The sequence below is a fragment of the Triturus cristatus genome, chromosome 4_1 (assembly GCF_964204655.1).
Source record: "Triturus cristatus chromosome 4_1, aTriCri1.1, whole genome shotgun sequence".
Lineage (NCBI taxonomy): Eukaryota > Metazoa > Chordata > Amphibia > Caudata > Salamandridae > Triturus > Triturus cristatus.
Genome location: NC_140585.1, coordinates 786,250,403 through 786,262,645, shown reverse-complemented (window position 1 = coordinate 786,262,645; position 12,243 = coordinate 786,250,403). Strand labels below are relative to the sequence as shown.

The window sequence follows — 12,243 nt, the reverse complement described above, 5'->3', positions numbered from 1 at the left end:
CTTTAAAACAGTAGTCACGTACTGAGGCATCATGGGCTTAATATTAATGTCACAGGAGAGTCATACAGGCTCCAACTTTGGTCGACATCCAAATGTCTATTTCAAGGTAAACTTACAGTCCCAAATACTAAATGAAGGAATAAAGCACAGCAAAGGAATCAAGGATAGGTTCACAATGAAAAACAGCTCTATAGCTCCAAAGAGAAAGAGCACCTTTACTACCTGCAGAAGTTTGACAAGACAAAGACACGAGAGCACACCATGTATAGGTAACTCTAATCCCATAGATTTTGTGCACTTTCAAACCACCATATCATCATATTATAGGAGAGTCCCAAATCAATTTCCACGTAGCTGTAGGTCATTCAGAAATCTTTTTATTTTATTTTTTTTAAATGCAGCAGCCGACGCGCATTTCGCCCTACCTAGGGCTTCCTCAAGGCTCACTTCTATCGTAGTTCACACTCTGTTGTTCAAAGATTATTTAAAATTCTGGATCCACACAACAACTTGTCAGGAATCCAATGCACGTACTCGTGGATCCAAGTTTGGTTAATCAACTGGAGAACACAGCTCACCACTACCTGCGTATTAAAGTATCCTTGCACAAAAAAATAAAATAAAAAGATTTCTGAATGACCTACAGCTACGTGGAAAATGATTTGGGACTCCTATAATATGATGATATGGTGGTTTGAAAGTGCACAAAATCTATGGGATTAGAGTTACCTATACATGGTGTGCTCTTGTCTTTGTCTTGTCAAGGTTGTACTGGGACACATAGTTTTGTGTATCCAGGCTATAACACTGTAGGTGGATGAGTGTTTGACACTAAGATTGCACCCAATATTGGAAAAAAAAGGAATATGCTACTTACCAGTATGCATCTGTTCTTGGCATGTAGAGCTGCAGATCTATACACTGTGCATAGATCGCCATCTGGTGTTGGGGCCGGATGTTTGCAGTTTGTTTTTCCTCTTGGAAAGTCTTTGGAAGTCACGCGTTCGGTGACTCCTCCTTTGGTTCGTATTGCGCATGGGCTTCGGCTCCATCCTCAGATTGTTTTTCGCCAGCAGGGAAAGATGGAGCGTAGTAGTAACAGTAAAGAAACCCATGTGTATTGTATCTAAATAAGATAAGACTGGAACGGATACAGGGAGGCGGGTGGGCGTGTATAGATCTGCAGCTCTACATGCCAAGAACAGATGCATACTGGTAAGTAGCATATTCCGTTCGAGGCATATGAGCTGCAGATTATATACTGTGCATAGATTATATAGCAGTACCCAACCCTAGCGGCGACCACCGGCATCCGTTGCAGTTGTTTGAAACAGTGTTTTTAGTACAGCTTGGCCCACACTAGCCTGTTGCTTGGTTTGCACATCTACACAGTAATGTTTTGTGAAGGTGTGCGGTGTTGACCATGTCGCTGCTTTGCAGATGTCATCTAGTGGTATGTTCCCTAGGAAAGCCATAGAAGCCCCTATCTTCCTTGTAGAGTGGGCTTTAGGGGGAACCAATAGCGTTCGTTTTGCTTTTTGGTAGCAAATCTGTATGCATTTTACAATCCGCCTAGCTATCCCCGATTTGGAAATAGGGTTGCCTTTGTGTGGTGGGGAGAAGGAAACAAATAGTTGTTTGGTTTTCTGAAAGGTTGTGTTATCTGGATGTAATAAAGTAAAGCCCTTTTAACATCCAGTGTGTGTAAGGCTCTTTCTGCAACTGTTTGGGGTTGCGAGAAAAAGACTGGTAATACTACCGATTGGTTTAAATGGAATGGAGAAATGACTTTGGGTAGAAATTTGGGATTGGTGCGGAGTACAACCTTGTTGTGATGCATCTGAAGAAAAGGTTCCTGTATAGTGAGTGCCTGTATTTCACTAACTCTTCTGAAGGAAGTGATGGCCACTAGAACAGCTGTTTTCCATGTGAGAAATTGCAGCTCACACTTATGTAATGGTTCGAAAGGGGGTCCCATTAACCGTGTGAGAACTATATTCAAGTTCCGAACAGGTGCAGGTGGGACTATGGGTGGAATTACTCTTTTGAGGCCTTCCATAAAGGCCTTAATGGCAGGCACTTTGAAAAGTGAGAGGTGCTGCCTATTTTGTAAATAAGCAGCAATTGCAGCAAGGTGTAACCGAATGGAAGTATATGCTAGGTTACACCGTTGTAAATGGAGTAAATAACATATAATGTGCTGTATGGATACATTTAAAGGATTGATTGCGTTGTTGTGGCAGTAAACAACAAATCTTTTCCACTTTGCTGCATAGCACGCCCTAGTAGTAGGGCGCCTAGCTTCCCTGATAATGTTCATGCAATCAGGGGGAAGGTTAAGGTATCCAAATTCTAGGACCTCAGGAGCCAGATCGCAAGGTTGGGTTGAGCTGGGTCCGGGTGCCTGATCTCTCCATGGTTCTGGGTTAGGAGTCATGGGGAGAGGCGTAGCTTTTGGTGTGGTACTACTGAGAGTTCCAGCAGTGTGGTGTACCACGGTTGTCTGGCCCATGTTGGAGCTACCAGGATCAGAGTTAGGGAATGCTGCTGTAACTTTCGCACCACTGATGGAATTAGTGGGAGAGGTGGAAAAGCGTATGCAAATATGTTTGACCAGTTCATCCATATCGCATTGCCTTCGGACAATGGGTGTAGATATCTGGCGGCGAAGCTTGGGCATTTTTTGTTTTCGTGGGTGGCGAATAGGTCTATGTGTGGATGCCCCCACTTCTGAAAGAACGGGTGAAGAACCTGTGGATGAAGTTCCCACTCGTGGATCTGCTGTATCTGCCTGCTCAGCAGATCTGCCACGGTGTTTTGTACTCCTGGGACGTGTTGGGCTAGGAGAAAAATCTTTTGTGGAATTGCCCATCTCCATATGCTCTGTGCTAACAGAGAGCTGTGGAGAGTGTGTGCCCCCCTGTTTTTGAATGTAGTACATGGCAGTCATGTTGTCTGTGCGAATGAGGACTGCCTTGCCTGAAATTTGCGCCTGGAAGGATTTTAGGGCGAGGAAGATCGCCAGTAACTCCAGATGGTTGATGTGGAGTAACTTCTGTTGCGGCGTCCACGTGCCCTGTGCTGTGAGATGTAACAGATGAGCTCCCCAGCCGGAGAGCGATGCATCTGCTGTTAGGATTATTTTTGGAACCGGGTCCAGGAACGGTCGACCTCTGGAAAGGTTTGTGGTGTTCCACCACTGCAGAGAGCGATGGGTGCGACCGTCTACCAACACCAGATCTGTCAGTTGTCCCTGGGCCTGGTTCCACTGGCGCGCCAAGCACTCTTGGAGTGGACGCATTTGGAGTCTTGCATGCGGCACTATAAAGATGCAAGAGGCGATCATCCCTATGAGCTGCATAAACACTCTTGCTGGGAGTGAGTGTTGACATAGGAATTTTTGACGCAGCGCTTGTATCTTTGCAATCCTGGCAGGATTTGGATAGGCTATGGCTTTTGAGGTGTCTATGGTGCACAGAGATACTGTTTTGTGTGTGATGGTACCAGGTGGGATTTTTGATGGTTCACCGTGAAACCTAGCTGGTGAAGTAGCTGGACGGTAGCGGCGGTATGTTGCACACATTGTTGGTAGGCCGTAGCTTTTATCAGCCAATCGTCCAGATAGGGGAAGAAGTGAATGTGCCGTCTTCTGAGGTGTGCAGCCACTACTGCCAGGCACTTGGTGAAAACCCTTGGTGCTGTTGTTACCCCGAACTGGAGCACCTTGAACTGGTAGTGTTATCCGTCTACCACAAACCTGAGGTACTTTCTGTGAGACTGATGTACTGGGATGTGAAAGTACGCGTCTTTCAGGTCCAGAGTGGTGAGAAAATCGTTCTGGGAGAGAAGTTGAAGAACCTGTTGGAGGGTTACCATGTGAAAATGGTCTGAATGAATGTAGGTGTTTAGAGGTCTGAGATCTAAGATGGGTTGTAGGGTCTCGTCTGTCTTTGGAATTAGAAAGTACAGGGAGTAGACCCCTAAATTTTGTTGATTTATGGGGACCTGCTCTATTGCTCCTTTTTGCAGGAGGGAGATCACCTCTTGTGTTAGTAGCGCAGTATGTTCTTGCGACATAGGGCGGTGCCTGGGTGGAATGTTGGGGGTGTCGATGTTAATTCTAGGCAATACCCTGACTGAATAATTTGTGTCACCCATCTGTCTTAGGTGATTTGTCTCCCAGACGTGAAAGAAATGTTGTAGTCTGCCTCCGACCGGAGTGGGATGGTCTGGAGGGAGCGGAGGAAAGTCATTGGGCAGGAGGTGTGGCGGTATTTGTTTTGCCTCAGGCCTTATTATTATTGCCTCTGTATCCGCCTCTTTGATAACCCTTCGTGAAGGTAGATTGAGGAGGGGATTTATACGATGTGGATGCACTGTCCGAGGAGTAGCCTCTGCCCGTGCCCCGAAAGGAAGAACGGCGAAAGGAGCGCCTGGGAGTCTGTGTTTGTAGGGCTCCCATAGATTTCACCGTGTCTGTATCTTTTTTCATTTTTTTCGAGGGCTTCGTCTATTTGGGGCCAAATAGATGATCTTGGTCGAATGGGTGATTTAATATAGAGGCTTGAATCTCCGGTTTAAACCCTGAAACCCTGAGCCAGGCATGGCGACGGAGAAGGACACTGGTGTTTATGGCCCTGGAGGCTGTGTCTGCTGCATCTAGGGCACATCGTATCGAGGTATTGGTTATTGTCTTTCCCTCTTGAATAAGTTCGTTAGCCCTAGTCTTGTACTTTTCAGGGAGATGGTGCATGATGGTCTCTAACTCATAATAATGCGCCCTGTCGTAACGGGCCAACAGTGCTTGCGTATTGGCAATACGCCAGATATTGGCCGCTTGTGACGCAGTGCGCTTCCCTGACGCATCTAGGAACTTGGATTCTTTGTCAGGTGGGGGCGCCTCGCCTGACGCCTGAGAATTTGAGCGCTTCCTAGCTGTAGATACCACTAGGGAATCTAATGGTGCAGGGCCTTTAATGTAAGAAGGGTCTGTGGGGGCGGCTTTGTATTTCTTCTCTATCATAGGGTTTAGGACCCTGGCCCTGACTGGGTCTTTAAAAACCTCAGGGGCATGTTTAATTAAGCCCTTTAACATAGGTAGAATGGCAGTGGACCTATGTGTATCGTCAAAGGTGTCGAGGAGAAAATCCTCCTCCACTGGGTCGATATGTAACTCCACCCCGTGGTAGTGTGCCGCCCGTTGTAGCAAATGGTGAAAACCCAGGGAATCTTCAGGAGGGGATGGCCTAGATGGATAAAGGTCATCCTGTGGGACATCTGGGATGTCCGGATTGTTATAATCATCCCATGGGTCTGGAGATCCAGTAGGGGTGGGATCTTGTGGCACATCTGCTGGATCATAGTAAGGGTCCCCCAAGTCGTCTGGGACAGGAGACAAGGTGGGGGAACGATGAGGTGGAGGGGGTGGAGAGGGTGGAGGAGGAGGAGGAGGAGGTGGGGAAGGCACCCTGAAAGGAGAGGTAGCAATGTCCTTTCTTTTTGGAGGTGGAGCTGGCTTGTCCAAGTGTCTCTTTTTCGAAGACAATGTCAAGTGTCCAGTCTTTGGATCCTTGGTGAGGGTTTTTTGCAAAGGATCCGGTGTGAAAAGCTCCTGTGACACTGGTTGTTCGGGCGCCGCCGAAGGTTTTGGGGCCGACGGCTTTTTAGGCTTGTTGAAGCCGTGCTTCCTTGGAACCTCCGTTTTTTTGGTCGGTGCCGAAGAAGGTCTCAGCACGGGAGTGTCGGTGCCGAGGGTCTTGTGATGTTTGGTCGGCGCCGGAGGGGCAGGTTCGACCCCGAAGGCTTCGGCGCCGGGTTCGGTGTGGAGGCCGATTTTTTCTTCAGTGCCGAAGGGTGTTTCTCGGCACCGGTGGTCGGCTGTCTCAAGCCCGAGCTGCCGGAAGGCTTAAGAGGCTTCTTTACCGGGCCCGAAGGTGGGGTGTGAGAAGCAGTGTCCTTGGTCTTGCCTAGGCCCGGAGGCGAAGGTGTGACCGAAGCCTTTTTCGTTATCGGCGTGGGAGGGGAATTGTACTTCACGACCCGCTGCGCCGGGGTGATGTCCTCCACATCCGAGTCGTCGGCCTCGGAAGCGCTGACGAGGTAGTCGTTCTCCTGTTCGATGTCCTGCTGTCCCAGAGCTTCGACGTCGTCCCCGAAGATGTCGACTGGAGCGGAGGTCGAGGAGTGCGCCATGTTGCGTCTAGCCCGTCGATCTCGAATGGTCTTCTTTGAGCGAAAAGACTTGCAGGCGGGACAGTCTCGGGCCTCGTGTTCTGGGGAGAGGCAGAGGTTGCACACCTCATGGAGATCTGTGTGGGGAAACTTGGACCCACATCGAGGGCACTTCTTGAAGGTAGTTCTTTCCATCAGCCGAGACCGGAGCCGGAATAGGCCCGAAGGCCGCCGTCGACCACCGGAATCGAAGAAGTGCTGAAGAGAAGATGAGTAAGATGATTTATGTCTTTGAAGAAGCTCGATGAGCGAGGATTTGTGCATCGATCGGTGAACTGGGAAGTTCGGAACCGGAGCGCGAAGTATTACATCCAAGCCCGATGGCAGAAAAAAAACAATCTGAGGATGGAGCCGAAACCCATGCGCAATACGAACCAAAGGAGGGGTCACCGAACTCGTGACTTCCAAAGACTTTCCAATAGGAAAAACAAACTGCAAACATCCGGGCCCAACACCAGATGGCGATCTATGCACAGTGTATAATCTGCAGCTTATATGCCTCGAACATTAAGATATTGTCGATTTATGACTAACTGGAGACACGGTGATGTGCGGATCTTGATATAGCAAATCCACCACATTGTATGAATATACCTGCAGAAGTTATTGGGATGCAGACTAGGGTAAACATGCCTGGATGGAGAATGCTGTGAAAGATTTTGAAGGATACAGTTTGATAAAAGGCAAACAATAAACAGGACTATCACACGGAAAGAACTGCAGGAATACCATCAGCAGATACTTAATTATAATGCACCGCAGCCACTATCTGTACAGAAACAGTACACCTATTTGATGTTTTCCTCTTCGGTGCTAAAAGAAAAGCAATGTGAGACAACTTTTGAATATGTCTGGACATTACAAAAAATAACAGTGTAGGTTAAGGACTCAAAAAAAAATCCTGTTTTAATAAAACATCACTTTTACCCAAATATTGACAGTGAAATTAGATAACTTACCTGTGCAACCATACTCTGAATGAACATAGGTGGATGCTGCTGTTTTTGCTGAACAGCACTTTCTATTGCTACTTTTGCTACAGTGCTTGGATCTGCACCTGCTGGTACAGCAACCATTGTTGCACTGCAGCCGGCATTGTTGGGATCACTGATTGTCACAATCCTAACTCCTACTTTATTGGGGATCCCAGGAACTGTTTCCCTATCACTTTCCTCCGTTGGTCTTTTCATAGTTTTGCATTCGGATGTGCTATTAGAACGAATGTCAGACAATAGGGGGGAGTGGGAAACTCTGTGTCCTGAGTGGGGCACTGCTGTGACTTGATGTCCCTGTATAACAGAGGCTGTAGAATGTGGTGACACAACTACACTTGGGCGCTGCTGAGGCACATCTGAATTCAAACTTGAAGCAAAAGGTCCATTGTGTAGATCTGTGTGGGGCCCACAGCACTGCTGACTCACAAAGTTTGCAGTCTCTTGTATGCGATTCACAAAAGGTGAAGCACTAGTTGTAAATACAGGTCCATTAGAAACTCTTTCTACTAGATCACATTTAGTAGTAACTTGCCTATTGGAATCAAAATTATCTTGTTGCTTCAGTGAACAGATTTCTCCATTTCCTATATAATTGGAAGCCTTATGATTTGGAATGTTTCTACTTAAATGTGAACCATCGCCCTTTTCAAAATCACATATTCCATTGATTTGGGGCTTTTTAAAATCAATTTTTAGTTCTTGTTTGTACATATGTTCAGAGTTTTGTTTTGTAAGAGCTCCATTTTCACCCAGTTCCATTGATGACCCGTTACTAATGTGCGGGAACAGACCAATCTCATTTGTAGTTTTCCCTGAGTTTGAAGGAGGTAGACACGCATCATACTTTCTTCCATTAACTAGACTACCCACAAGTATTGAAGTTTCCTTTGCTTCCCCATTGCTGGCATTTATAATTCCTCTAGGGCAGGAAGGATTCTCCATTACTTCAATTTTACGTTCATGCACATGTAAACCTGTGGCTTCTTTCGCTTCTTCCTCCTTTTGGCAAATTATTTTGTCACCTTTGAATGGAGGTGTAGCAGCAGATGGAGACTGTCCAGTCTGTGGTATGTTAACAGCTGGAGTTGTGTGCACTGGAAGTGCAACTCCAGCTGGGGAAAACATCTGTGACCCATTTCCTTGACTTACAGTGGCCGTAGAAAAACTAGTATTTGGCACTACTGTTATAGTAACTTGGTTGCCACTAGTACCTTGAAAAATAGTTGATGGGTTGCTTGAAATCAACTGGCCTGGTAGTAACTGTAAGTTTGAAATTGGTACTGTCTGCATTGGCCCTTGGGGCTGGATTGCACTCTGAACTAGCTGAACATTTTGCTGGCCTACTAGCAGTTGAGGTGGTGATGCTTGCCCCTGCACACCAAAACCTGATGTCTGGTTGTTAGCAACCTGATACAACACATGCGGACTTGGAGCTCGTGAATTGTTTGGATGAGGCATTTGTGGAGCAGGGAGTATTAGCTTACCGCCTGGAGTTGAAGGACCTCTTTTTGGAAGAAGTAATTGTTTAATGAGACTAGATTCACAAGAGGTAGGCTGAGCAGTTCCTGCACTTGATTGTTGGGGGAAACCTTGTACCTGCTGTTGGCCTTGCACTTGAATTTGCTGTGGTTGCTGCACTTGCATTTGTACCTGCTGAGACTGTATGTGTACCTGCTGTTGCATTTGCATTGGCTGTGGCTGATGAACCTGCAGCTGTTGAGAATGATGCTGAGGTGGTGCTGGTGGCTGATGATGTTGCTGTCTCTTAACTGAAAGCATTTGCCCGACAGTAGGAAGAGGTCCTTGTGATTGTGGAGTAGCAGAAGATGACATTACCATTGGGAGCTGGCAATTTGAAGTTGGTCCAGGCAAAGTAGAGGATGAAGGGGTTATGCTTGGTTGCCCAGTCAACTGGATTGACTGCCCAGCTGAAACACCAGCTGGATTAGTAAGCACAATTTGGTGAATGGCGGGCTGACCTTGCTGAGAAGACTGGCTTACTATTACAACACTCTGTTGAGGTGGTGGCTGCGGCTGCTGAAGAGGCTGCTGTAACACAGAAGATGATATATGCTGCTGCATAGCTAATGGCTTTGGTGCAATGTTTTGGAAACCACCCCTTGATGTTTGTGGACTCTGAACCCCAGAAATAGTAACTACCTGTCCGGCAGCAACTTGGAAACTCTGAACTGTTGTTGCAGAAACATTGGATGCACATGTTGTTACATACTGCTGTGGTGTAATGATGACAGTATCTTTTTGCTGGTTACTACTGGCTGGTTGAAGAGATGGAGATTGTACAGATTGTGACGGTGTTGTAATAAATTGCTGACCCTGCGAAACACCTGGCGTGCATGTTGGTATGCTCTGTACTCTGTTGAATAAATGGCCCTGCGGAACATTTTGCTGAATTACTGTGACTGGAGTACCTGAAGTCATTTGCCCCGGAACCACTGTATGTAGTGAAGATTGCTGAATCACTGATGGATGGTGAAGCAATGTCTGAGAACCAACAAGAGAAACAGGTTGTTGAACAGTACTGTTGTGATTTTGAATAATAGAAGCAGGTGATGACTCTCCCATAGACATACTGACAGGACCTGTTGACTGCTGGAGTGAGCGCTGTATAACAGTAGCTTTGACTACTTCACAAGAAACCGGAGTGCTGTTTTGTTTGGAAGTTGTAGGAGTACTTTGCTGCTGTTGAGTATGGCCCACAGGTTTATGTGGAAGATTACAAGCAGTCTGAGCCACACTTTGCATCGGAAAAGACATTTGTGTTGCTGTCACATTTGGAGAATGATTGGCAGCAGGAACCCTCGGGAAATGGTTTCCTGCAGTCTGTGGTCCATGTGCGACTCCTGTGGACATAAAAAAGAAATATTACCAACTAATAAAAAATATGCATACAGCAAGATACTATAAAACTGATTTAAGACAAGCGAGGATCGAACACTTTGAATGTTTTCTTACATAGCAGAAGGAATACTCCAATTGTATGGGAGGAAAAAAAAACGTGCTGACTTGACAATACGAAATGCCACTAAATGTGCCCCTTTACAATTCCAACTACCTCAACCAACAAGTTAATTACCTTTATTAATGCTATTTCTGGTGGATACTCTAACTGAAGATTCCTCTCATTTTGAATTTCCTCAGGTGCCAGACTGGCTCTAGAAAAGTTTCCAGCAATTGCACATGAGCACTGATCAGGGCCTTGCCCCACCTTACCAAGCGGTGATGCGGGCCTGTATATTGGCGCGGCCAATAAGCACTGATGTCAGTTCACAACAAAGCATTTACGCTCTTAGACACAAACCTCAAGCAACAGATAGAGAGCAGTTATTATGTGCAGACTCCAACACAGCCCCTTTTTACACCTAGAAACCCACTCCACAGAGCAGGGAGGAGAGAAGGCAGTTAAAAACATTACTGAAGATAAGTAACTTGTTCTTCTCATGGCTACTTCTGACCACATATTCATCACCTTTTACTAGATACGAAAGCAGTACCTGAGAAAAGGATGAGAGTTGGAGGAGTGGACTTCTCACCAGGAAATCGTGCAGGACTGAGCAGGCAAAATGGCCCTCCCTGTAGACCAGAGAGTCGAGGAACAAATGCCTCGAGAAAATGAGGAGACTCCCACGAAGCAGATGTCCAGGACTGGAACACCCCTGGCCAAGGCCATAGTGCATCCCATAGCTCTGGTAAAATGAGCCTGAAGGTTCTCAGGAGGTGCTGTTTGGGCTAGACAGAGCACATTTTTATGCAAAGACAAACCCATCTAGATAAGGGCCACTTCAGTATAGCTCTTCCGTTCCAACTGAGAACCCCACAAAAAGTTAGGCATCCACTTGACTAACCCCAAGAAAGCTAAGCGCCTACTGGTATTGCTTCTCCTCCTCAGAGCAATGCAGCAGGAAGAAGAAAGCGGGGCGCAATATTGACTGTCTCACATGGAAAGGCGACACCAATTTTGGCAGAAATAAGGCAAGAGTTTAAAGCACTAGCTTTTCCAGAAAGAGGGTGGTATATGGTGGTTGCACTTGCAGCACCTACAGTTAACCGATATGGCACACTGCGTAATCTCAATACAAAAACAGTTTGAAGGGTTCAGGAGCCTCAAAGAACTGCTGGCATAGGCATGAGAGGCATGTACACTAAGAAGGTAAGAACCAAGTTAAGGCCCTATTGCAACGTAACAAAAAGCTGAGAGGCCCAACAAATAACTTTTAAAGGCGCTCACGAAAGCCATTGCTGGCCCAAAGACAAGGCAAACAGAACTATATTACCAATTTTAGCCTGCAGTGGATTAACTAGACTATTCTCAAACCAGGCCACAAGCTTTGCGCAACACCCAGAACAGAATGTGTTTGGGTGTTTCCACTGAATTTCCATGCAAGAAGGTGTATGCTGTGGAGATTCGGGTGTAGATCCCCGCACCTTTACTGGGAGAGCAGGTCATCTCGAACAGGCAGACAGAACGATAGACACATGCTCAGATTTAACAGGTCTGAGTACCAGACCCTCCGGAGCACAGTCTGGTGCAATTATTCAGAACCTGGGAAAGGAAATGCGGAAACACATACAGCTGACCAGAGTCTCATAGAAGGCAGAACGGATTTCCCCGGGAGCCCTGGCATAGAAACTCTAGACCAAAAAAAAGCTTGACAGTGACCGTTCTCTGCAGTAAAAAAAAAGATCTACCTAAGACACAAGCAAGAGGATAAATACGCCTTGAATATCGTCCAGATACATAACACTCATTGGGGGCTAGATAGCATCTGCCGAGTTCATCATCACTGGAGTTTACAGACCCTGCCAGATGGTTAAAAGTCAAGGAAACTCCCTGAAGGTCGAGTCGTCACTCCAGTTTCAGCTCCTCCTGGCACAACCCACTTAACCCCTTATTGCCCTGTTTGTTGAAATAGCACATGACTGCCATGGCATCTGTCTAAACCTGCACAGGCCTGCCCTTCATGGAAGGCATAAAGGTCTTGAGAGCTAGCCAAATATC

At 46.5% G+C, this 12,243-nt stretch overlaps 1 protein-coding gene across 1 annotated transcript in view; it reads right to left on the bottom strand.

Annotated features, from left to right (window-relative positions):
* Positions 1–12,243, bottom strand: part of ARID2 (AT-rich interaction domain 2) — a 1,055,333-nt gene that overhangs the window by 296,048 nt on the left and 747,042 nt on the right. Inside the window, exon 15 of the mRNA XM_085653362.1 lies at positions 7,191–10,087. Coding sequence (XP_085509488.1) covers positions 7,191–10,087 — 2,897 coding nt within the window. The remainder of the gene's footprint in view (positions 1–7,190; positions 10,088–12,243) is intronic.